The sequence below is a fragment of the Acipenser ruthenus genome, chromosome 1 (assembly GCF_902713425.1).
Source record: "Acipenser ruthenus chromosome 1, fAciRut3.2 maternal haplotype, whole genome shotgun sequence".
NCBI classification, from domain to species: domain Eukaryota; kingdom Metazoa; phylum Chordata; class Actinopteri; order Acipenseriformes; family Acipenseridae; genus Acipenser; species Acipenser ruthenus.
The window spans coordinates 6,945,447-6,972,120 of NC_081189.1; the positions used below are offsets into that span (position 1 = coordinate 6,945,447).

A 26,674-nucleotide genomic window follows, 5' to 3' on the forward strand; every position below is an offset into this window, starting at 1 on the left:
AGATTGGAATCTGGAATGAGAATGTTTTTTTTTATAGAATGTTGAATGTTGGTAGTGTTTAACTGTGGCCTCTGTGATTAGCATGTTCAAACATTGCTGCCTAATTGTCTAACCCCGCTCGTATATCAAAGGAATGTGTCTGGAGATTAACAAGGCTGCATGTCCTCCTTGTTTAGCTCACGCTTTACATAACCACACCTTCTCTAGATAGGAGTTACCATGGCGACAAGTGTCAACAGAAACTCCTAGAAAAAACCCAAAGGCTCACCGATGCACTGGGGAGTGTGCTTCATTTGATGTAAGTGTACATTTTGAGGCCTGACTGGGTTTTGTCCGATATAATGTACACGCTTCATGTGCCACTGGAAGTGTATCAGATGTATTTCTGAACAGACGTATTCACACATGTTTGTTTTCTCTGCTTCAGAGGAACAGCAGGCTGCACTGTTTACTGATATGTTGATTTATCTTTCTATCTGCTTCAGTGAAAGTCAATCTGTGTGTTTTGAGAGTAAAATGAGTGTACACAAAGTCCAGCCTGACGTGTAGCTTGCTGGTGCGTGCTGTGTGTTTACCTGAGATACAGGTATCCAGGTGAGATGTGTGCTGTGCTTACCTGAGATACAGGTATCCAGGTGAGAGTACGAGTTCAAGGTATCAGCAGTGAACAGGCTTCTGGTGAGTTCATATTTTACATATTGAAATACAATTTCCGAGTCCCATAAACAGAAGCTGCTGGAATTTGCATCTACCTGTTTCTCTTTTCTTTTTTGTAGTTGTGCATTTAGAACTTTGTTTTATAGGATTATAGGTGTTGAGAATGCAAATGCTGCTTCTCCAGGTGACAGGTGACAGGGCAGTGTGTGTTTTTACAACTGCAAGAGGCTGGAAGGTGTAGGAACAGTGAATTGCTGATGAATATGCATTTTGTTGGTCCAATAAATGGTAAAAAATGAGGAATTTGCTTTTCATTGTTACAAAATGTGTTTTTTTTCTTCGTAATGTGACAGCAGGGATACAGTACATGTACTGTAGGTTTCCTTCCAGTCAAATTGTATTTCTTCTCAAAGAAATCCCTACCCAATAAAACACATTTCTTGAATTAGTTTGAGGCGATAGACTTGTACCATATTACTCAGCCTCTTTCTAACTGAATCTTATAAAACTCATTTTCTACTCTAAATGATGTCACACTTCATTTCAAAGGGCCTGAGCATACAAGGTGTCAATAAGCATAGTTGACTTTCTCAGGAGTTTCACAACAACATGGCAAAAGGAGCAATACAACACAGGGTTGATATCACCAAATAGGAAATACAGCGCTAGGTATTGCATTGCTTAATTGTGTCCTGTAATAAAAATCTGTTCAGTCTGTACAGTTTGCTTCCCAGTACAACACATTTGAACCATTTTAAAACATACAAGCTTTTATCATACACATTTTATAATGCAGTTTGGTGATGGGACAGTGACATTAACAGGAGTGATATTAAGCGTGCTGTACTGTGTTTGGTATTTGTTTGTCTGTGCAGAATCATTTAAGATGAAAAGTGGGGCTGCAAGACCCAGATATTTAGACTGATATTTGAACCTCATTGTTAATCATCTAATCTGAACCCTATTTAAATGATCAGCTGGTATATTGCTGTTAATTTAGATGATTTTGAGGCTCCCCTAGGTTGTTAGCACATCTCAAAGTCACTTTATAGTTACTATCAATTATATTATTTGGGGTCTCTACCTTTTTATGTTGTTCACAATCATTCAGAGTTGTTATTTTCTAATTTAAGGTGCTAAGGGAGAGTTTAGTATTAGCTTTTCAGTTATAGTTGCCTGCCATACACATATGTAACCCAGGCTAGATCAATCAAAGTGTCATTATTAAGGTAAGAGCCAGCACTATCTAGTATTTAGTATCTGAAAAACTTTGTCTAACATTATGTTTGTGGCAAGCCACTAGAAATAAGGAGCAGCTCCTGAACTCAGATAAAATCATCTTTACAAAGTATGTAATTACAGTATTAAAAAGTTAAAAAAAAAAAAAAAGTACAATGTGATCAATTGCAATAAGAACTACTCAGAATGATCATAAACATCATACAAAGAAATAAACACTACTTATTTAATGGTTAACAGGAGTGCTGCTGCACTTAATATCTAGAAAGCACCACAGAGAGTATGTGTTAACTTGTGTTTCAGTGTGGCTGCTGCTTTGGAAGGGTCATAAGAACATGTCAAGAGAGACCACAGTGCAGTTATATCAGCCGTACCCTGACAAGTAAGCCATTTATAACTACCGGTACTAATGATATTCATGTTGAGGCTTGAAGTCAGAACTTAGCTTGGTTCCAAAACACTTTCAAATGCTGGTAAGAAAGTGTCCCAGAGAATCACACTGGTGGAATAAACAAATATGAGACACTTTCCTCTACAATGTCTTTTGTTAAGTTTAGCACCATTTTGACTCCCAATCAAGCATTGCACTTGTAATGGGTCTCTTCCAAGCGGCTGACGATGTACTTGCCTCTCTGCTAGAGAGCTTGCTCTTTAGTTGAATGGCAGGACGTTTGCCTTTAAACCATGAGGGTAGTTCGTGCCCCTTTCTTTAACCACTGGACCACCATGTTATACATTGCTGAGAAGTGACAGACAACATGTCATTAGCAGCCTCTCTTTGCTCTGGGCTACAAAACACAAACACTGACATTTCAACATTCAAATAAACTGTGGATGTTTGTGGAATTCAGTTCTCTTCCAGCAGGATTAATGCGACACAGAAGCAAACTGGTCATATATTCTAAAAGGATTTTGACTTCAGTTTTGACAAAAGCCTTCCCTGAGTTGGAAGAGTTACAAACGGATGGGGATATACAGAGTTGTGGCAGTCAGGATTCATTGAGCAGTTATTGAGCCAAGATATGTAGCCAATTCAATAATTAAACCCATTTCTAGAAGTGAGCAAATCAAGAGTCTACCAGGCAATGAAATCAATTGTCAATTACACTAATTGAAAGCAATTCCTTTTGTGTAAGTTTGATACAGAACAGCAGGCTTTAAAGGTCACTTTACAACAAAGTAAATGAAAGAAACAAAATATTCAAACAATGCTTTTGTCTGCTGTTTGCTTTGATCTCTCATAACCTATGGTACACATTGTAGTTTCACAAACAACAACGCAGGATTTACATCAAACACAGTAATTAAAGAGAGTAATTTAAAAATGACAAAGAATAAGCAATTAATAACATTCTTAATATTTCGTTTTTTAAGTGACAGATACTGTATCAGGTGTACTACACAGTCAGACATGCGGCTTCTCTGGTTTACCTCCCAGCACTTAGTCTCCTCTCATGCCATAGATACAGGATTGTTCACACTATATTTCCTGTATACTGGTAAACAGCAAACCCATCTATCTGGTAAAAGTACAGCTCTGTATTGTGAACTGCTGCATTGCTGTGGAAACCGGTTTTATGGATATCTTGCACTAACATTATTAAGAATTGCCGTTTAGTTTTTTTTTAATGATATTTAATAGCAGTCTGGCCTCAAATGTGCAGTTTGGAAAGATGCTTTTAAAAAATTGAAATTTAATAGAAAAAAATTGAATTTTTGCCATTTCCCCCTTACGTGTTTATATAGATTTTAAACATTCTGTCTACAGATAGGAATCTCTGTATTGGAACACATAAATATATATTACTGCACTAACCTAATTAAGAATGATCTTTTAGTTTATTTTACTTTATATATACACTACCAGTCAAAAGTTTTAGAACACCTCCATTTTTCCAGCTTTTATTGAAATTTATGCAGTTCAATGTCTCAATATACTCTGAAATTAAAGCATAGAACAAATAAACAATTGGAGATAAAAAAGAAAACATGGAATCGTTTTGTTTAACAATTTAATCTAAATTTTTGACTCATCAAAGTAGCCACCTTTTGCAGATATAACAGCCGAACACACTCGTGGCATTCTTTCTACAATGGAAATCAAATATTGTTCGGAAAGTTCTTCCCAACACTGTTGCAGAAGTTCCCACAAATGTGTTGCACTTGTAGGTTGCTTTGCTTTCACCCTTCTGTCCAGTTCATCCCAAACCAGCTCGATGGGGTTTAAGTCTGGAGACTGTGCTGGCCATTCCATGATTTGAAGTCTACCGTCTTGTTCTTTTCTTCTAAGGTAGTTCTGACATAGCCTGGAGGTATGTTTTGGGTCATTATCTTGCTGTAGAATGAACCCCTGACCAACTAGGCGTATACCAGAGGGTATTGCATGGCGCTGCAAAATGCTGTGGTTGCAGTTTTGGTTCAAGGTGCCACTCACTCTGTGCAAGTCGCCGACTCTGGATCCAGCAAAAGAGCCCCAGACCATCACGCTTCCTCCTCCATGTTTGACAGTTGGTGTCACACACCGAGGAACCATCCTTTCGCCTACTCGACGGTGTACAAAAACCCTGCGTGATGAACCGAAGATTTCAAATTTTGATTCATCGGTCCATAAGACCTTCTTCCAGTCTTCAGTAGTCCACTGGCGGTGCTTCATGGCCCAGGCAAGCCTCTTTTTCTTATTTTGCCATCTTAGCAATGGCTTTCTTACTGCCACTCGACCTGTCAAACCTGCAGCTCGAAGTCTTCTCTTCACAGTTGAAACTGAGACTTGCTTACTTCGAACAGTGTTAAGCTGTGCTTGAAGCTGTTGTCCTGTGAGCCGCCTATCATGCAAACTGATTACTCTCAGAAACTTGTCTTCTGATTCTGTTGTTGCTTTGGGTCTGCCAAACCTCTTCCTGTCAGAGTTTCCTCCAGTTTCCAAGTGCCTTTTGATGGTGTAGGAAACTGTACTCACTGACACCTTGGCTTTCTTTGCAATTTCTCTAAAGGAAAGACCTACACTTTTAAGGGTTATAATGGTCTGTCTGTCTTCCTTTGTTAATTGCCTTTTTCTCGCCATTATGAGAGCAATATACTACTTCCTGCAGTACAATACTGTCCAAATAATGCTTAAGAGGGTGTAGTGACACAGTCTGTTCCAACACTGCTTTTATACAGACAGAGGGTTTGTAAGTAATCAACAAAAGTTGGGACACCTGTAGGAATTGTTAGCATCAACTTTCAACTCATTACTTGTTCCCTGAAAAAGGCCTTTTTGTATAACTCTGAAATGTACATTATTTTTCAGTTTTTGGTAAGCTAAACTTTTTTTTTTAACCTATGGCAGTTTACCGCTTACCTTTGTACCATTTCAGGTTATTCACTGGACTTGAACTGCTTAAATTTCAATAAAAACTGGAAAAATGGGGGTGTTCTAAAACTTTTGACCGGTAGTGTATATATTTCTTATAATAGCACATATAAATGAGGAACAAGCATTGGGGCTTCTGATTAACAAAGCAGATTTTCTGGCTTTCTTTCTCCCCGGTCAGGGGACAAGCCTTGTTTCCTAAGATCTCTGGGAGCAGAATGAACTTCCTGGAGGACCGACTGTCCAATCAGGAGCGGACGACAGCGGCGCTGCTGGAGCAGGCATTTCGGATCAAGGAAGACATCATCACCAACCTGCGGGGGACCCAGGGCACCTACCAGGCAGAGACTGCCGCGAGAACACTGCTGGAGAACCACATCCAGACCATCACCAACATTGTCAAGCAGCTCAGCACAGACATTGAGGTAAAGATACACATGGTGACCAGTGACCTGGAAAGAATCAGGGACTGGGGCTGAAACTGCATTATGTGCAGACATACATATATATCTTTCATCTGTTAGAACTTCAGGATCATTAACCTGCATTTTGCTGGAAATTTCTGTTCTCGTTTCTTCATAAGCAGGATTCCCACTTGGTGGTAGAGAAGATCATGACTTCTCTACCTCCCCCTTGGGATGTGGGTCTAGCTACTGAAAATGAAATATTTGACCAATAACTGCTTACAGAGGCTTCATCTAGCACCAAGACCATTGGACGATTCCATTAAAATTACCAACATCCTTCTGGATCACACAAAGAAGACATATTTTTCTCTGGGTCAAAGAAGGGAAAAACACATATATCACAACCCAAATCAGACATCATAATTGTTAGATTATATATATATATATATATATATATATATATATATATATATATATATACCATTATAGCTGGAAAGATGGGAAAATGATACTAGAGCTGTTGAAAGATGAAAGGGTTTTGTTAAAGGGTTACCGGTACAGCTTTTATTGGAAGAGGACAGATGCACATCCATTGTGTTCAGTCTTGTGCTGTAAAGTCAAGTTCATTTTCTGTTGTTAGCTTGCAACCCCCTGCCTTGCCAAATAAAAACGAAAAAGGGAACACAGGTAACCCTTTCCCATCAATGGACTGATTACAGTAAGCTCTCTTGATTTAATCGAGATTTAAAAATAACAATTGAGGGTGAATCTCTAGTAAAAGACGATATAGAGTTCCAGAGTGTGGGAGCATTAAAACAAAAAGCTGCCTCTCCCATCCTTTTACGATTCACCCTCGGAATACACAGGAGGCCAGCATCAGCAGATCTAAGAATGCGTTCTGGATCTAAGAATGTGTTCCGGCTGGTATGGAATTAGCATGTCATTCAAGTAGTCTGGAGCTAATCCATTCAATACTTTAAATACTAATAATAAAGCTTTAAAATCAATCCTATAACGCACAGGAAACCAATGCAATTATGCCAAAACAGGAGTAATGTGAGCCCTTTATTTTTGTTCTCGTTAGCATTCTAGCAGCTGCATTTTGCACAAGCTGCAGGCATGATAGAGCATGGCATGAAAGTCCAGAAAATAAAGCATTTCAGTAATCTAATCTAGGAAAAATAAAAGCATGTACTAATTTCTCAGCATCATCCAAGGACAAAAAAGATCTAACTTTAGCAATATTCCTCAAATGATAGAAAGAACACCCAGGTTTCTCACCTCAGATTTTACATCTGAGTTTAACAAACCTAAATCAATGTTTGTCGACTCCATATGTTGCTTAGAGCCTTAACGTAGGACTTCGGTCTTATCCTGATTTAACTGTAAAAAATTTGGTGACATCCAGCTTCTAATATCAGCAAGACACTTGAATAAGACATTGATAGCGGTCATCTGCCGTCAGCCGACTGCTTTTTTTTCACACTGCGGACTCACCATACAGCCACCCAAGAGCTACAGCGTCGGAGGACAGCGCAGCTCTCAGGCAGCTTACAGGCAAGCTCGCAGGCACACGGCCAGACCACAGGAGTCGCTGGTGCGCGGTGAGCCGAGGACACCCTGGCCGACCTAACCCTCCCTCCCCCCGGGCGGTGCTCGAACTCACAACGTCCAGACTATAGGGCACATCCTGGAGCGCCACAGTGTCACCTGGATTAACAGATATATAAATCTGTACATCATCTGCATAGCTGTGAAAAATCTCCCCAAGTGGAATCATATATAAAGAGAATAACATGGGACCAAGAATGGAGCCCTGCGGGACACCACATGTAATATTGGCTAATCCAGATGTAGATTCTACTAAAGCAATACTGTCTATTTGATAAATATGATTTGAACCAATTTAGAACAGTACCAGAAAGGCCCACCCATTCTCTAAGACGATGAATTAAAATCTCATGATCCATGGTATCTAAAGCAGCACTCAGGTCTAAAAGGATCAGTACAGATAAACAATTTGGGTCTTCACTCATACGTAGATCATTCACCACTTTGACCAATGCAGTCTCAATGCTGATTGAAATTTCTCAAAGATGTTATTATTATCAAGGAAACTATTAATTTGTTTAAAAACTACCTTTTCAAGTTCCTTATGTGTATTGAAAGAAATATATATTTGAAGATATTGGAAAAGACTAGTCGAAACATTTATTCCAGAACTGGATACGTTTATCCTAGTATTACTACTTCAACATTTTTTCATTCAACATTCAGTACAATATATATATATAATATTTTTTTTTGGTTTGATCCACTTCAGGTCTTGGAAGGACAGATCCTCCAGCGGGATGGAGTTTCTTCAGGAACAAGCTTGGCAGTTCAGAGTCTGGATCACAAGCACCTGGCTGGGATTGGAGACCTGCGGGGAAGAGTGGCCAGGTACCAGTCCCAGAGGGAATAATAGTAGCGCTGGCACTCTGGGAACATGTATATGTGGTGTGTCCTGTTGTGCGTCATACCTGCAATAGGCATGCACTCTGATTTATTCAGCCTCTTCCTAGGATTCAAATACAATGATGCCACAGATATCTGTATAGAGGCTTTTAAGACCCAATAACAAAAACTTTGATCAGTCAAAGATGTTTGTTTTGTTAAATAGACAGCAGCGTTATAATTCAATTTAAATCCTAAGATCAGCCTATGGTTTTACTTTACTTTTTAAACATGGACCTATAAGCTACAATCTAAAGTTTTGTTTGTTTGTTTCAGCTTACTTGACACAGAACTCTGACTTCCCAGTTGAAAATGTAGAATCTACTGAAAGTGCCTCATAGTGTGTATCCAGCTCCCACTCCCTCAGGCAACAATGTTGGTGCTCCGTATGAAATGAGTGGATATTGTGGGGAACATTAAGCAAGCAATGTTTCAGGAGGGAACATGATCTGGATACACTATGGTGCTCATAAGAGCTATTCTCTTTCTTCAGATTGATGAATTCATAAAAAAAAAATATATACAATCGGGATTAAGTTATAATATATTGAAGGTAAAGCAATGCTTTTCCTGTGTACACTTTGGTTTATATCTTTCAAGTGTAGATCGCTTATTCATTCAAGTTAGAGATTTAATAGAAAAGGCACAGTTAGTTCAAATGAATTGCCGATGCATGAAACGGGGGGGGGGGGGGGGGGGGGGGAGGGGGTACAGTATTCATTTAATACTTTTTTTTTTTTTTTTGTACTATTGTAGATGCGATGCCAGCATCTCCAAACTGTCTGGAGATGTGAGTTCTTCCAGCCATGAGATCCAGAAACTACAGAAAGAAACCCATGATGTGAAGTCAGCCTTGGAAATGCACATCAAAGACCTTGAACTGAAGGTGAGCAGAGCTGATCCTATTTAATAAGCATTGGCATGGCGATCAGTGCATTGCAGTCCTGGGCAGTCACTGTACAAACAATAGCCTGAGCGTTTTAAAGTGGAGGTTAAGTTGCAAAAAACTGTCAATCATGTACTGGTTTCAAGCACATCTTGTGGCCCTGCTCTGGTGGGATAGCTTGCATTGGATAAAGCGGTGTACTGACATCACATCATTCACACGTGTAACAGCTGCACAATCTATACATGAAATACTGTACTACTATTATGGCTTCCGGTAGACTTCTGCAATATCATTGTGTAGTTCTTTTGATTACAGGATGTTAAATAAAAGATCTAAATTATGATCATGTATATATTTTTTTATTATTATGTCTCAATCCTAAAATTCTAGGTGATGCTAAACTGTTGGCCGTAGCTGTACGTATATATCTTGATCAGATGTTCAATAGTAAATAGGTAATGTTTGAACACTTTGCTTATAATCACCATCTCAGTACAGGTGAAGAAACGTACGGTGTCTGTAAGGTGTTGAAACCAGCACACGCATATCCTCATGATCATGTAATAATCACACAGCACTTGAAAGGTTAAAACTGGAGATGGGATATGACAAAACCCTTAGCATAGGCTTCTCTAAGGACCAAGTCATTTCAGATCACATGGTGTGTAAACATGAAGTCAAATGTAAAAAAATATGGCACCATTGACAAATCCAGAGGTTAAAAACAATGTGGCACTGAAACCGTTAATATTCACTGGACTCCACCTGTAATGAAACTTTATTGAGAGAATCATAGACCCCCAATACTAACTCTAATTCACAGCTACAGACTGCTCATGCATAATGAATTTCCCTTCAGCGATAAATATTTTGATCTTTGTTTAGTGATTCCGATACATTTTTCGGTCCCTTTCGTAGAGGGTTATCAGAAAGCGATAGATTCCTTGAAAAGGAAGAAATGCAGTGCAGGATTAATTTACAGAAAACCCTCAGAACTCCCACCCATCCACCTGGAAGCTCCATTAGAAAGAGATTCCATTCTAGAACTCGCTGGCAAGCTCTTTCTGTAGTTCTCACAGTTATTCGCGGTTTTGTTTTTTAAATGTTTTTAAAATACATTTCAATTTTATGCAGTACAGTCTTCCAGACTGATACAAATACATCTTATTTAATAAATACTGAGATAATATGGTCTGAAAAGTGACCTTGTTTTACAAAAACTAGATTTCTGTATTACCTACTATTCTCCATGGGGGGGTCCATATACCCTGCGACAAACTCTTCATCTCATTACAACATAATGCTAGGGGCTCTGTGCTATAATGACCCTTCTTATTTGCTTAAAGCAGATTTTGCTTTGATATTAATTGTATTTACTTGGTACCATGGAGCACACATTGGCTAGAAGGTGAAGATGAAACTCAAATGAAACTCTGTGTATTTCTTCCCTAGATAACGCAGTTGCTGGGGAAAATGGAAACATCCCTATTTGAACAGAACTCAAACTTAAGAGCAGCTCGAGGGGATCAACTCCATGAACTTCAGCTGCTAGATGTAAAGTAGGTCTTTATTTTTTGCACTTGCAAGGGATGAATTATTATTATTGAAAATAAAAATAAATTACATTGGCCACATTGCTATTCACCTCCATTTTACATGCTGTATGATCCTGTGTTGTAACTTCTCCTATTTTGTAGGGGCTTTATATGCTTTTTATTCCTAATTGTCTATGATAGGCTGTATGCTCATTTAACAGACAAGTATCCAGATGCCTACAGCACACATGTGCTTGGATGCACCCTCTGAAGCAGGGTAAGGACACAAGCTTTCACAGCCTGAAAAATCCTGACCTTTATCCTGAAAGAACTAGCCACATGTCCTGGTACACTTTAACATGCAGTGTTCATAACGCAACCCCAGGGCACGTTTCACTTGAACAAACCCTGTTTAAACAAACCATCTCGTTTAGTGGCTTCACGGCAGAGCCAGCAGAAGTACAGTCCTGTATCCGCTCAGGATTTTTCATTCTCCTTTCTTGTTGCAGGACCCTAGGTGCTCTGGCTGATCTCCGGGAGCAGATTCACAGCCAGCGGAAGTGGGCTGAAGTGCAGCTGAGCCAGACCCAGCAGGTCCAGACTCAGGGCACGGAGCAGCTCCAGTCACTGCTGCGGGAAAGAGCGGTGAGCCACTGAGCACTGACTGCAGACAAGCAGGCATTGGGGTGGATTTTAAAAGCCCTTTACTCCAGAGTCAATTACCAGGATATACAGTACTAAACTTATAATATATAATAATAATAATAATAATAATAATAATAATAATAATAATAATCTTTATTTTTGATGGCGCCTTTCATGTGCATCTCAAAGCACTGAACAATAAAACATAACAATTTGTTCATACAATAAAAGCCATTGAATAAAAATGTGTTTTCAACTTAGATTTCAAAGTGGTTAATTTGGTTTTAGTTAAAATTCTAGCCGCTGAATTTTGGACAGTTGAATTTAAGAGAGTTTTTTGAGACACCAGCAAGCAAAGCATTACAATAGTCTATACGAGAAAAAACAAAGGCATGAATCAGCTTTTCTGCAGACAGGACCGAATACGCGCAATATTATGTAGATGGTAAAAAGAAACTTTAGTAATATTACAAATATGCTCATCAAAAGGACTGATGTTCAGTATAAATCTCTGACTCACAATAGCTCAGATGTTCAGGATAAATCACTGCCTCACAATAGCTCAGTTTAGATGCACTATATGGATTGCAATGGGTGGTTGTGAGTTTACTAGTGTACATGAATTTTACCACTGTCACTTGCTTCTACGGACACCCAGGCCTGAATTACATAATTTCACACCACCATACTGTAGCTATACTTTAAAAAAGGTATGGCCACAGTGAGTGAGAGTCTGGATCAGATCTCAACCCAGGACCTCCCAGATCCCAGTTCTCATTACTAACCATCAGGCTTCATTCACCCTCACTGTAAATATATTCAAGGCATTTACATTTTGGATTAAATTTGTTCATCTTTCTAGGAAATGACAGAGAAGAAAATGCAAGACAGCATGAACCTCCTAACCGTCAGACTGGAAAAATGTGAAGAGAGGCAGGAACTTGAAATCAGGGCGAACAGAGCGAAGTACTCAGAAGACAAGCTCACCGCGAGGATTGGGAGAGCAGAGAAGAGGATCTGGGAGGAGCTTGAGCTCATGAAGAGCGAATACAGATCAGGTGAGCACCTTTTACAGTACATGGGGAATAATAGCATGCATTGGGAAAGTCAGTAGTCAATTTGCACTGCTTCTGTGAAAAAAAAAAAACACAAGAAAAAATCTCAACCAAAATGTCAAGATGTTGACGATTGAAATATTCCTTGAGAGAAATGGTGCCCATGATAGTAAACGTTTGTGGTGTCGGCTATAGGGCCCTTTATTTTTTTTATTTATAAATCTCCAATTATTTTACCCCCAATTTTCTCCCAATTTGGAATGCCCAATTATTATTATTGTTTGTCCTTCACCGCGGCGATTCCCCACAGCTCAGGGACCCGAGGCTCAGTGGGTGTCCTCCGATCCCACGGGCCGATCGCCAGCGAGGACCAGCTGCCTCGCATAACCAGGATTCAAACTTGCGATCTCTGGTTGTATGACTCACCCTGCACGCTGCGCGGCAGTGCTTTTACCAGGAGAGCCATTCGGAGACCCCCATCGGGCCCATTATAACCTGAGGGGCTTGACCTGGAATCTTGTTGCACATCATTTGAAAGCTTCCACAGGCATTGATTAAATAAAATTTTAAAAAACATACTGTGGACATTTTGAAGATTTACACAACAGGCAAACCTGGATTTCCAATGACAGTACTGTGCATAAAACACTTTTCAGATACTAAAGTATCTTTGCAGCACCACGTGAGGAAAGTATAACAACTCCCCCGACAGCTATCTGAGACAGATCCTACATCTTATAATACAAAGACATTATCAAAACTAAGGGGAAGCTTCTTAAAAGCCAACACTTCTGCATGCTAAACTGTGCTGGAAGTAATCGTCGGTCTGTCTGGAAACCCCAATTTTATAATAAAACATGTTGCAGATACAGGATCATCAATCTTTTGAATCCCTGGCCAGAATTTCTCTTAAGGCAAATGCTTATTATAGCGATCCATTACAAAAAGTAATTACCTATGCTAACGGATTCCAAGGAACCAATACACAGCATTTAAAAGTGTCCCCATTAATTTAACAGGCTTCCAATCGATCCATGACGCTATCAGCTCCCTGCGGCAGATAAACGAGACCAACAACAGGATGCAGAAAGAGAAGGTCCAGAATGACATCAAGCAGATCAGGAGGAAGATGGTTGAACTGAAAGACGTCTGACTTGACATCTTGAAATTGAACAAGTGAAAGCCTAAACTGGTAGAATTGTATATTGCCTGTTCCAATCATTTGTGTGTGTGCTCTTTTTTTTAAATCTCTTAAATCATGCTATTTTCCCAAATTCACCGATTGTATTACTGTATGGGTCGGGGCCCAGGTGGAGCAATGGGCTCCAGTGCTAGTTTCACCTCTGGAAGGCTGAATCCAGCTCAGGTCCCATGCAAAATAAGTTTGGTGGGCTTAACTTCCCCCCTCAGTGGACAGCAGTACACTTCCTTACAATTCAGAATAATGGTCAATGTGCACCACATGGTGGGCATGTAGCCACAACTGCTCCCTCACTCCCTTCAACATCTTTTTTTTTTTTTTTTTTTTAGAGAATTTTGCCTTACCAGGGAAATTGATTACCCCTAAAAACAGAAGTTTGGTGTAATCTCAGGATAAGGTGGTTGATGCAATCTGGAGCGATTCCCCAGTTCTGTAAAAGGCTCTATTAAAACCCAGCTTGTTTTTATTGGGGAGAGATTAAGGTTGATCAAATCAACCCCTAATGGCAAGAAGACACATAATTCAGCTGATGCCGTCATCATCATCAGTACAAAGGGGGACAGTTTAAATGAGTTCCTATACAGTACATTCAACAGGGCATTAGCTGAAGCACAGGTCTGTGTGCCTTTGTTTCTTATAAATGTAACCTCAATTTATGCCAGCATGTCTGAAGTCACAAATGAACTACCAAAAGCGTCGCACCCACGAGTAAGCTTTCCAGCTGCTCTATGACTGGAGAGAAAATGTTCCAGCACTCTAAACTATAGATTTAAAATATATAGTTAAATACAAATTATTAAACAGTAAAGCTAACCAATTTAAGTAGCTTGGTTTATTGAACTGCAACCACAGTATAAACAGCAGCTCTCTTTTCTGCTTCCCCACTCTTTGGGTATTTTGTGTTATTTTAATTATTTTTGATACCATAAAAAGAGGTTTGATAATCTTGTTATTGATCCCTTTGTTCTGTAAAACAAAACATTGTACAGTAGTAAAGTGTTATTTTATATAAAATGCATGTAAAAATTACAATAAAACACATGTTCCCCAAGATTTATCCTGTTTGATTTATTAACTGGTTATTGTTTTGGCAATGAATTCATATACAGTGACAATTTTAAAACATTGAGTGCATCCTTTTCAAAGCTCAAACATTTCCACAAAGCTCATGTTGCCATCTGTATCAACACATGTGCAATACAGATGTATTTACACATGCTGATATATACCTTGCAGACCTAGTGAACCCCAGTTTCATCAATTGTTTCCAAAAGAAGATTTTAACTGCTGAAAGAAAGCCCCATGCAACAGCCACATACTTACTGTATACACTATGATAGGAATGAAATCCAGACAGGATTCTCAGCATATGAACAGGTGCTGCTTTACCCCAGCGGTGAACGTGATTTGTTGAGGAATTACACAGCTCTAGCCAACCTTTTCCCTATTAGCAATCACTTTTAATGCAGAGCGGCATGAACCCAAGGGATAATCGTGTATCTCTGAAAACACTGTAAAGAATTCTACAATTCCATTTTAGGCTTCTGGTAATTTGAATTGTAAACTTTATGCAGGATTGCACGACTGGCTGTACATTAAATATGAAGAAGAACAAAAACTGTTTTTTAATTCAAGTGCATGCCATATTACATAAGGCTAGACAAATCATGTCGATTGACATCAACACTTGTTTTCCCTCACGAGAGGCTGTCCAAAGGGTGCTTTAAAACTAAGAGGAAGAGCAAAGCTGCTTATGTAGTTCCTCCAGTCTGGAATCTGCATTAGCTCTGGCGTGGTCCATCAGTGCCTGACATTGGGAGAAAAAAGGTGACATTTTAGACCAAGAAATACAAGAATAAAGCAAGTTTCAAATTTCTAAAAAAACTCTTGATTGTCTGCGACGATTCGTGAGCAATAATTTATACATTCAGGTTACATTCAATAAAATGATTTTAAAAGGTAGTAGTTATAAAACTGTGCTTAACTGAAGTTACAGGCAGAAGGCCAGACCAGGGAAGATGTCAGATATTATTTTGTAAAACAAATTATAAAACCAAAAATAAAATCTGAAGAATATTTGCAATAACTAGACCAAGTATGCTATTTTTATGAGGAAATTCAAGATTGGATCTTACATCAATGAGTTCATCATCATGTTTGGCATGTAGATGTCTGAGGAGATACCAGCGGGCAACTGAAGCAACTGTCTCTGGGTATCCAGGCTGGTACACAACTCTTTCCAACAGTCGACGAGTTTCCCTAAAAAGGGGTTTGGAATCTTTTATATTACAACACATTAGAAAAAACATGCTTTAAGGACATCTCACAATTAGGGACCCTTGACTGGCCTTAATAGCCAGGTTTCACTGCATATTCAGCAATCATACAAATAACACAAACAGGTGCTTTGGTAAAGCAAACAACCTAAAGGGCTGAACCACACAACCCATCCATTTGTATTGTACAGAGTAACAGGCCATTATGAACCACAGAAACATAATGCATCTAATCCTAGCACTGATGAAGGAATGATCTATGTTATGATGAACACTTGTTATAAAATGTTTTTTACACAGCAGTACAGTTCATTTTCTCCCATTGCACTGATACAATCAAACCATACAGTAGATGCCATCGTACCTGGCTCCCATTTTAATGCTGAACTGCAGCAGTGCCTGTAGCAGGACAGCCAGAGGACAGAATGTGATTTTCAGGGCTTCACTGGTTGCTTCCTGGACCATGTCCTTCCACTCACTACTTGAAACATTTGCCTATAGTATAAGAGCAATAATAAAATGATGATAATAATGACAACACAATTACAAACACAGGTTGTTTTTTTCAATCACCTTGCACAACCCTAACCTGCTGCTCTCCTGAAGGCCCCACATGAACCCATGACAATGCACACTAAATCTCCAATAGCTGACCTGGACGGAGCAGAATCCCTGGTTACCAAAATTAATTTTTTTTTGGGTGGAAAAAACGTCCTATTTAAAAAGTCTAAACTAAAAGCAGCCTGTGCAGTTTCTATCTTTAGATTTCAAAACATTACCTCTGCTGGTGGTAACAGTATGTCCGTGTAGCAGGCCTTTGTGAAAATGTCATCAGCTTCCTACTAGACTATACTGTCGGCTGAACTCGACACGTTCTTCTGCAAACTGCATCTCTAGGCAGGGGATGCATAGGATTGTGTATGTACTGCAAAGACCAGAAGCTCATTCACAGTTGGGTTTCTACTGGCTAGCTGTCTGGAACTCAATCTGCAATGAAAAACCCTGTATTTTAAGAACAGTGCTCTTACCATGCAGGGTGCGAGTGCCAGAAGAGCCAGCCTCAGCAGACTGGCCAGCTTTCCACTGAAATCGCCCTGCTGGGAGGCCATCTGCAGACTCTGCCTGTAGCACATCACTGCAGCCACCATCAGTCCCTGAGTCCTGTACACCTCTGCTAGCCACTAAGAGAGAGTACACAGAACACAGTAGAAGGCATGAATCAGGGAGGGATAGATTTCTTTGTTTTTAATCTTCACCAATGTTTCAGTTCATCAAGGTTTCCTTCAAGCTGACTCTGTTTATTTGCCAAGTCTGATGCACTGTAATAAAAGTGCTGGAGGCAGACAATCTTTAGATGCTATAACATCTACTACACCTCTAATGCCTTCAGGGTAAATTAATATATCATCATCATTATCATCATCATCTTCAGCCTTTTTCAGTCTACTGCTGGACGAAGACATTCCAGCCCATTTTTGCTCTTCTGTTGATTTCGCACATTTGGTTCTCCATTGCCAAAACAAACTGTCCTAGGTATACATAGTTATATATATATATATATATATATATATATATATATTATATATATATATATATATATATATATATATATATATATATATATTATATTATATTATATATATATATATATATATATATATATATATATATATATATATATATATATATATATATATAAACACACACACGATGAAGGCATTGGACGTGTAGACTGTAAGTTTAACAGTATTTAACAGTAATAGCAATGAGGCTAAAAGGGAAATTGGTTATTTTCAAGCATAACAAAATACCTTTATAAAACATTGTTCCAACCACAGTAATAGCGCACACATGGGTAAGGCTGATGGAAACTGTGACTAAATGGAGCCAAATACTGCTTGGAGGTCTAATTTTAAAAGATCAAAAGGAGTGGGGGATATCACCACCCTTTATATTAATTCTGCAGGTGTTTTATCCTTCTTACTATATCACCCAAAACTGGTAAAATGCGAGGTGGTTTGAAGGTTCGAAGGTTTGTTCACTAGCCAGGGAGTCGGAGATTGTTTTAAACCTTCGAAGGTTCGTCAGATGCCATTCACGCATTGTGTTTTTTTTTTTTTGTTTTTTTCTTCCCGTTAACAGAAACTGTTTGACAATGTGTGAATACCATAAAACACACATTAAATGTCACTCACATGAAAAATTGGATCTTTTGATTTGTATAATGCATATTACATAAACAAAAGTTTATCCACTACCAAACTGTTAAATGTAGAGCAACTCTATATGGAGCTGCTGCTGTGTATGGAGCAGGGTACAGTATCCAAAGCAGTGGGTGGGTACCTCTAGTGGCTGTACTGCTTCAGTAAAACATGTACTGAATACCTAGTGTACAAGACAGTGTAAGAGAAGTGCTATGGTAGAATATGTTTGAAACATATAAAATATACGCTAACTCTAATAATTTTAAAATTTCGAAAACTGAGCATCGTCACCCCTCCCCCTGCCGCTCGTGTTATCCAGACGCAAACCTTTAATTTCTTCATTCTCCACCTCGACAGCAAAGCGTTGTATAGCGTAAGCTGTATTGAAAAAAATGTCTCAAAACCCCTCTGCTGTTTGGGATTTTTTTGTTAAATGCCCAGACTACCAAAAAGAAGTTGAACGCAAACTGTGCAAGCGACTCGTATCACAGAGGCATAACCAATCTCTGGGGTCACTTGACAAGCGTAAGTTCATATTATTAGTAGTAGTATTAATATTTTTAGTAGTAGTAAAATGTGACTGATAACCTGCTTGGAACGGTGACTGTTAAATAAAGTTTTGTTTTGCCTCAGTCCGCTGCAGTTGTGCAATGCAAGCTTACTGTATGTATCAGAAACATCTTCAATTACGTGTAAATAAACAACATGTATTTTTATTTAAATTATTTATTTAAAGATTTCCATGCAGACTTACATGCCAAGCAGATACAGATGTGTAGTTAGACATCACAGCCTTCCTGAGCTCCACCAGGACAGCTTCAGGGAGCTGCCTGTGTGACTGCAGGAGCTGCTCACACTGTGCCTGTCTGAGCAGCAAGAACACATCGGGCTGCTCTGGCTGGATACCAAGAACCTAGAAGAATAAAAACAACATCTTTTATACAGGTGCGGGAAGTACAACCAGTAACTGTAAGTGGGTGTGCGGTCCCCAAGCAAAACCTGACAGACGAGAGACCAACAGTCATTCACATAGCTGTGTTCTGTGTTTATTGATTGATTTATTTTTTACATATTTTTACATTTGATTTACACTAAAAAGAGATTTGCATCTACCTTCCCAAACAGAACCAGACCAGGTGGCTACTTATAAACAACATGTAAATAAGTGTACAGCAAAACTTAACATGTTGTTTATTCAACTTCCTGTATGCAGTGGAGTGTGTTGAGATATAATAATATAAAACACAGACAGGCGCATAACAAAACAACTATGTCAGTAAACTCACACCCTCTGCCATTCAGGTAAAAGCAAAAAAAATAAATAAATAATCACCATGTGATAGTCTGACAGACAGCTGACTCCACATACCCCAAAGTTCTGAAACCTTCAGCAACTTGCGTGACGCACGGAGATGCAATAATAATAACTCAGTAAAACTGCCCACACCTTGGTGCAGAGGGATTCTGCTGCTGAGGTCTGTCCTGCCTGCTTTAGCCCGGACACCGCCTGTCGAAGAGCCCAGCTCTCAAGGCACTGGGAGTAGGAAACAGGAAGACTTTCCTCTGCTTTAACTAAAAATGGGAAACACAATCGTTAAGGTCATGATAAAAGCTTCTCAGGGACTTCAGCATGATTATTTTTTAATGCTTCATCATTTGTATGCTTCATACACAGTAAAATCCCCCTTGTACAAGATATATTTAAGACAGGAGGCGCTTTATGATTTGAATGCATGATTTACCAATGAATGAACAGGTTTCACATAGAATATTCAGAATCCTATACTGCCAATGCACTCTCAGTTCCAGGTATTAAAATGTGAAACATACAAATAAAAAAATGCCCACATCCCTCCAAAAAAGACTAAGAAATGATTATGAAGTTTGCATGGCCTAACGTTACTAACTTTGATTGAAAGGTAAAACTTAAGAGTACACAAATGTTTTGGCAAGTGCCTTCAGCAGTGTAACTTGCATTGAAATGATCAGGCAAGTGTACAGCATTCACTTAATTTCATGAAAAGCAATGTTCCCTGGCTGGGGCAAAACATTGTATTTTCCATGGCTGGTTCACTGCCTTGGCACTGGAGGTCTGTATTTATTGTATGGTTATCTCTTCCAAGCAGCTGCTTTATCTTCTGCTTTCCAGTTGGATTGACTCAGTTAAGCAGAGCTGGCAGAGCAATCCAATGTTTCTCTCAGTTTGCGTTTCTTCCAAGTGCCATGCATGAAGTGGATGTGGGTGACAGCACAGCTTTTAAAGGAATGACTTGTATCTGCCCACCCTTGAGTTACACAAAGAAAACCCTGTTCATGCAGAGGTGCCGATCTTGGCTGGGGGCCCACAGGGAGAGCTGCATGAAAATCCACCCGGTACAGTTCACCTCATCGGGCTTCAGCAACCCCTACCGGTCAGACACCCGGCAAGGCCAGGACGAGAGACTGGGCCTCGCCTACAGGGTTCAGGAGAGGGGCAACGTTTGTTCCTTAGGTTTGCTTAATAGCGGAAACAGAGATCCGGGTTGCAGGGTTGGTAAGTGGGTTGCAGCGGTAAGGCGTTATTTGATAACATTGATAACAAATTGATTTAAAAAAAAGGGGAGGGGGCATTCCTAGAAATATGTTGCATTACAAATTTTATGAAAATGCTTATTGGAGAACTAATTTATGATATACATATATTTTTTTTAAATGCATTTATTTTTATACGTACCTTTCTTTGAGATTGCCTTCATAAATGTTTCCTCCAAGCCTGCTCTTTTTGGTGCTGCGCTGCTCAGATAGCACGCTGTGTTTTCAGTGTGACAGGCAGCCATTAAAGAAGCCCACACACCAGGGTCCTCTGAGAAACACACAACACAGATAACAGTGAGCTGGCACCGCGGTCCTCTGAGAAACACAGATAACAGTGAGCTGGCACCACGGTCCTCTGAGAAACACAGAGAACAGTGAGCTGGCAACACGGTCCTCTGAGAAACACAGAAAACAGTGAGCTAGCAACACGGTCCTCTGAGAAACACAGAGAACAGTGAGCTGGCACTGCAGCACAATGGTGGTGGGGAGGTTGTGCTGAATCTATACTGCAATTCAAAAACAGTACACCAAGGGGCAGCATTTGCCTATTAATTGAGCTGCTTCACACAACGGAGATGGCAGATCCCTTTTTTTTTGTAAAACTTGCCATAAAATTTAACTGACCGTTACTCTAACACTGTAACTGAATCTCACCACATTGCTCAATGTGTTTTAGTTTAAAAAATGCATGCTTCTGAGACTTTTGCAGTAATATCTGCAGGTGTTACCACTGGGTGGCTAAACTGTTGCTTGCCTGTTACCTATAAGCAATATAGTGGCAATATTAGGTATTTCTTATATTAAAAAACAAAACAAAAAGGTTGACAGGGAATGAATGTACAGTACAGCAGTCTTCCTAAAAGCCAAATATGAGGTCCTCTAACAGCCCCAAACCAGGTGTATCTGGAGGAGGAAATTGAAGGTGTGCACATCCTCTATAGTCACAAGAACATAAGAAAGGTCTGAGAGCCAGAGGAGATTATCAGCTTATCAAGTCCCTTTCTGGCACGCCATTTGCCCCTAGTAAGGGGATATAATTTAATAGGACAGAATCAATTTTTTCTGTTGCTACTTCACCTGGTAGGTTATTTCACACATTTATAACTCTCCATGTTAAAAAGTGCTTCCAGTCTTTTGTTCTAAACTTCATGTTTACCTGGCTTCCATCCTGCTGTGTGCTCTCAATTTGAAATAGTGACTTGGGTCAGATTACCTTTCAAGCCACACCTGTGTTGGGTCTGTTCTAGTGGAGAACTATGTTTCCGTGGCTTGGGTTCCAAGGAAATACACTGCTGGAGGTTTGAACCCATAGGCTTTCAACACTGCTGCCCTCACGTGTCAGTTAGTCAGTACCTGGACTCAGTAATGCTGCCCTCTGAATGGTCTTCAGTGAGTTACTATGCTGGTCCTCTCCCGAGTGCATGCCTGCGGCCAGCTGGTTTACCCCACTGTACAGGAGCGCACTCTAAAGGAAAACACAAGTATAGCAACATAGGATGATCCACAGTTACAGACCACCCACCCCCATCTAAATGACTGAAACCAAAGATTACCTTTCCTTGGGTCATACTAAAATGGCAAGCCACTCGTCCAGCAACTGCTCCACCCTGGAACAGAAATCATAAGCAGCACATAAGTAAAAACACCTCTTGAACTTAAACGGAATGTCCATATAGAGTTTGAGCAGTTTACATACAGGAAACACAGTAATCTGACATATCGATTTAAGGGTGCCTCCAGGAAATCCTTGTTGCCAGGGGGCCAATAGAAATACAGTCCCTCTTTGCACCATGTACAGTACCTATGGTTAGTAACGTTTTGCCATGCGTATCTACACTTTACTGTATTATTTGTTATTATTATTATTATTTGTTTATTTAGCAGACGCCTTTATCCAAGGCGACTTACAGAGACTAGGGTGTGTGAACTATGTATCAGCTGCAGAGTCACTTACAATTACATCTCGCCCGAAAGTCGGAGCACAAGGAGGTTAAGTGACTTGCTCAGGGTCACGCAATGAGTCAGTGGCTGAGGTGGGATTTGAACCGGGGACCTCCTGGTTACAAGCCCTTTTCTTTAACCACTGGACCTCACAGCCTCCTATTTATTCTATAGAATTATTTATTCTATAGTATTATTTATTCTATAGAAAAAGAAACACTATTATACTGCCTTATTTTGCATATGCTTGATTTCAGTGGAATCTATTAATCTACATTCATGGTACAACACTGACTAAAGTGAATGCGAAAGGGGATATGTCATTTCATGACTAATATGCTTGGTTCTGTAAATACAAAAAAATTCATTTTCATGTGCCTTCATGGGGCAGCTTGACATACACAAGATACAAGCCAGCATTCAGCAAAACAATCATATTTTAAGATCTATAAAAAAAAGAGTACACATTCAAGTCAAGCAGAGCTTTCTAGACCAAAATAAAAAAGGATCAGGCAGATGGTATTTACTTCCTGTCACTCCTGCAGAATACTGCTCCCGACTGTACTTCCTGTCACTGCTTCAGAATACTGCTCTCGACTGTACTTCCTGTCACTGCTTCAGAATACTGCTCTCGACTGTACTTCCTGTCACTGCTTCAGAACACTGCTGCCAACTGTACTTCCTGTCACTGCTTCAGAACACTGCTCCCGACTGTACTTCCTGTCACTGCTTCAGAACACTGCTCCCGACTGTACTTCCTGTCACTGCTTCAGAATACTGCTCTCGACTGTACTTCCTGTCACTGCTTCAGAACACTGCTCTCGACTGTACTTCCTGTCACTGCTTCAGAACACTGCTCCCGACTGTACTTCCTGTCACTGCTTCAGAACACTGCTCCCGACTGTACTTCCTGTCACTGCTTCAGAACACTGCTCCCGACTGTACTTCCTGTCACTGCTTCAGAATACTGCTCTCAACTGTACTTCCTGTCACTGCTTCAGAATACTGCTGCCGACTGTACTTCCTGTCACTGCTTCAGAACACTGCTCCCGACTGTACTTCCTGTCACTGCTTCAGAATACTGCTCTCGACTGTACTTCCTGTCACTGCTGCAGAATACTGCTCTCGACTGTACTTCCTGTCACTGCTTCAGAATACTGCTCCTGACTGTACTTCCTGTCACTGCTTCAGAATACTGCTCCCGACTGTACTTCCTGTCACTGCAGCAGAAGACTACTCCAGTGGTTTAATTTTGATAGATTTAGAGACTACTTCATAACTTATTTGTGACATGGAATTAGAGATAGTTACTGATTTGCATGAAATGGATACAATGATGGTGGAGGCAAAGGGAAGAAACTTCGGTATGTTTTGTCCAAGATCTTGCACTGGGCTTTGAGGGTTAAATTGTCAGTAATAGACCCAAAGTAACTGAGGAGACAAGGGAAGCAAGGATCTCTCCTGCAGGTTCACCCTTACTCCTTGGTGCCTGAGGAGCTCAGAGCTTCTTAAAAGGAATAATTGAACCATCTACATTTCCATAATATTTAATTGCTTGCCTGTTTTAATATCCGTTTGGCTGTTCTCAATTATTCCCTATTGTTATTTCGTGCATAGATCATTATTTACTGTGTTTACTATTCCAGATTCTTTTTACTTTTCAACTTTCTAAAAGCTGAATTTCTTAATTAAGGTGGTTGTAGAAATGACGACATCTACAGTTTCTACCCACTCTACAACCCTGCCAACTGTGAATTAGAAAACGGAAAATCTAAATTTCACAGAGGACAGAAATTACAACTCTTCCACTCTCTTTGAAAAGGAGGTTCTGTTCTGTAGATGACCTATAACTAGGGCTCTACCCATTTCACATTGTGTGTACTTTTACCCTGGACTAAAATCCAATGAAGTTATGTGTACCGTTACAGGTTCCTGATGTGATTATTAGCTTGTTTCAATTTAAAAATGAAAGCTCATCATGAACTGGAAAGGATTTATTGATTGACACTACCTGTGCTCTACTCACTGATTGGTAGACACCACCATCCGGGGCGGGTTTAGCCTGACCTACGGATCTTAGCTGGTAGTACCGTTAGGCTAGCTGAGGGCTGTCTGTCAATTCCACTCAGCGGATGCCGAGAGAGAGCTGTGTCTAAATACGGACAGGTATTTACACCGCAGAGACAGGGAATGAAGAAAAACACAGCTACAGGATGCTCCAATCTCACATTCAACCCCTGGCTTAAGTAAAGAGCATTGCTCAGCACTTCAGAATAGTTTTTGTGTTACTGTTGCATGTAATGACGTTTAAAACCAGAACCGCTTTTTAATAATAACAGAAACGCAACAATCATAGAGCAATCCTGTTTTCAGTTTCATTTTCATTTAGTGTGTCTACTTTGTTAGTCATATGCTTCTGTTAACATCAGGGCTTCAAATGTTTTTATTTTGCTGCTTTTAACTACATGTTCATAGTTTGTTACCCCACCGTGAAATTTAAGATTTAAATAGCTGAAACTGTGAAATTTAAGATTTTTTAAATGAAATTTGTTAGGGCCCTGCCTATAGCATATTGATGGCAGGTCTCTAGCTGGGGATATGGAGCTAAATTGCTCAGTAGATTCATTTAGAAGTCTCACTGGGTACAGTATCAAGCCTGCCTTCTTTTATTCAAAAGCTGATCATTACATTTAATGGAGCAAATATGAAACCACATACAATCACTATAGCATTTCTCTTCTCGAACTAGCTTTATTTTATGCACCTGCCTAAGTAGTAATAAAAAGTTCAAGCAGAGTATAGAATTGTATAACGGTTTTCTGATATTATAGGCGTCTGACTTGGCTTGTTTGAGTCTCTTTACTGTACACAAGTAGTGGCATGGCTATTTTCTATTGAATGTAGTCTTGTAGCAGTTCATTAGTATTACACTGACAGCAAACAAAATAAATCAAACACAATGTACATTAGCAGCTAAGCTAGCCACCAACCCGAGAGGGTCAATGCTTTCTACAGGTCTTTGATAAACTTACCTTAGCAATTCTGGGGTGGTACTGAGGAACCAATCTTGATAATAGAGCCCAAAGTGCAGGATCTCCAGGGTTACTAGAAGAGGGACAAAAAGGGGCTGCGTCAGCTTACATACAAGACACTGAAGGCACTGGTGTCCTTGGGAAGTCTTTCTTGTCAAAACGCCTTTCTAAGAATTGCATTTTATAGCATTTGATTATGTAATACATACAAATACTTAAAAGCGTAATGGCACTAAATCAGACAGGTTTGAAATGGCATTACTGTAAAATAGCCACAGCTTGGTCTCAGGATTCTCATCTATAAAAACAAGACCTAAAACCTTTCCTGGCAGCCTAAAGAACTGGATGAGCAGGAATCGGGACTCGTTTACAGTTGCTCAGGGTTGACCTGGATTAAGCCACACTGCTGAGAGTAGAAGCTTCTTAGATGAATGCAAGTCAAAAGTAATATTCTACATACCTATGGATGGCTTTGGAAGCCTGTCTTTGGACAGCCACGTTGTTCCCCTGCAGGGCGAACGTGGCACACGTGAGGAGACAGCGCTCGTGAACCCCCTCTTTTTGGTCTGTACGCTTCAGGAGCTCGTTGAGGGCTGCGGTAGCCAGGGTAGCGTCTCGATTGACCAGGCCCAGTGCGCACAGAGACTGCAGGCTTTCTACACTGGGCTCCTTCAACATAGAGCTGGGAAACAAAAATTACAAGGCAGAAAAATCAGGCCGTTTGCGCTTTCACTTCCCAAGTAATACATAAAAAGACAACCAACAAGACAGTCAGTAACAGTATACCTGAAAACATTTATCTAGCTTAGCTGGTCGTACTCTTTACTGCATCACTTTTAAATGCAGAAAGCGCCAACCTTTTAAATACCTGAAGTTATGTTCTTTGCTAACATCACACTTTTTGGACACCTGGAATTCAGCAGGCAAAATCCTATGTTAAATGACAAGATTGAATGTCATTTTGTCAAAATAACAAGTTATCTCGACAGGTAATGAGGGACAGTAACTAACACAGATCTTACTGAATCCAGTAGAACTGGGATTGCCAACTCTGGTTCTCAAGTGCCCCCAGTGGTTTTTGTTTCAACCAGTTTCCTTTTTTTAAATATGTATTCTGTTGTCTGGTGATGAATATAGATTGCACACTCTAGCTTCAAACTGTTCAAGGTCT

The 26,674-nt window shown here is 39.8% G+C and overlaps 2 protein-coding genes across 5 annotated transcripts in view; one reads left to right on the forward strand and one right to left on the reverse strand.

Annotated features, from left to right (window-relative positions):
* The first annotated feature begins 246 nt into the window (after nt 1–246).
* On the forward strand, nt 247–14,517 carry LOC117403579 (protein FAM81B-like). Its single transcript, XM_058987294.1, has 8 exons — nt 247–298; nt 5,430–5,673; nt 7,979–8,097; nt 8,908–9,037; nt 10,493–10,599; nt 11,085–11,220; nt 12,083–12,278; nt 13,295–14,517. Coding segments are annotated over exons 1-8 (1,068 nt in total). The 5' UTR covers nt 247–296; the 3' UTR covers nt 13,429–14,517.
* Nucleotides 14,518–14,519: 2 nt separating this feature from the next.
* The window catches only part of LOC131697518 (superkiller complex protein 3-like), a 53,845-nt gene continuing 41,690 nt past the window's right edge, over nt 14,520–26,674 (reverse strand). For all 4 annotated transcript variants that reach the window (XM_058986873.1, XM_058986996.1, XM_058986924.1 and 1 more), the window contains 11 exons: nt 25,964–26,185; nt 25,504–25,576; nt 22,084–22,137; nt 21,884–21,995; nt 20,670–20,798; nt 19,404–19,528; nt 18,711–18,869; nt 16,781–16,933; nt 16,117–16,247; nt 15,612–15,735; nt 14,520–15,283 (listed from right to left, as the gene is read on the reverse strand). In XM_058986873.1, the coding sequence (XP_058842856.1) occupies nt 15,206–15,283; nt 15,612–15,735; nt 16,117–16,247; nt 16,781–16,933; nt 18,711–18,869; nt 19,404–19,528; nt 20,670–20,798; nt 21,884–21,995; nt 22,084–22,137; nt 25,504–25,576; nt 25,964–26,185 (1,360 nt within the window). In that variant the 3' untranslated portion in view covers nt 14,520–15,205. The remainder of the gene's footprint in view (nt 15,284–15,611; nt 15,736–16,116; nt 16,248–16,780; nt 16,934–18,710; nt 18,870–19,403; nt 19,529–20,669; nt 20,799–21,883; nt 21,996–22,083; nt 22,138–25,503; nt 25,577–25,963; nt 26,186–26,674) is intronic.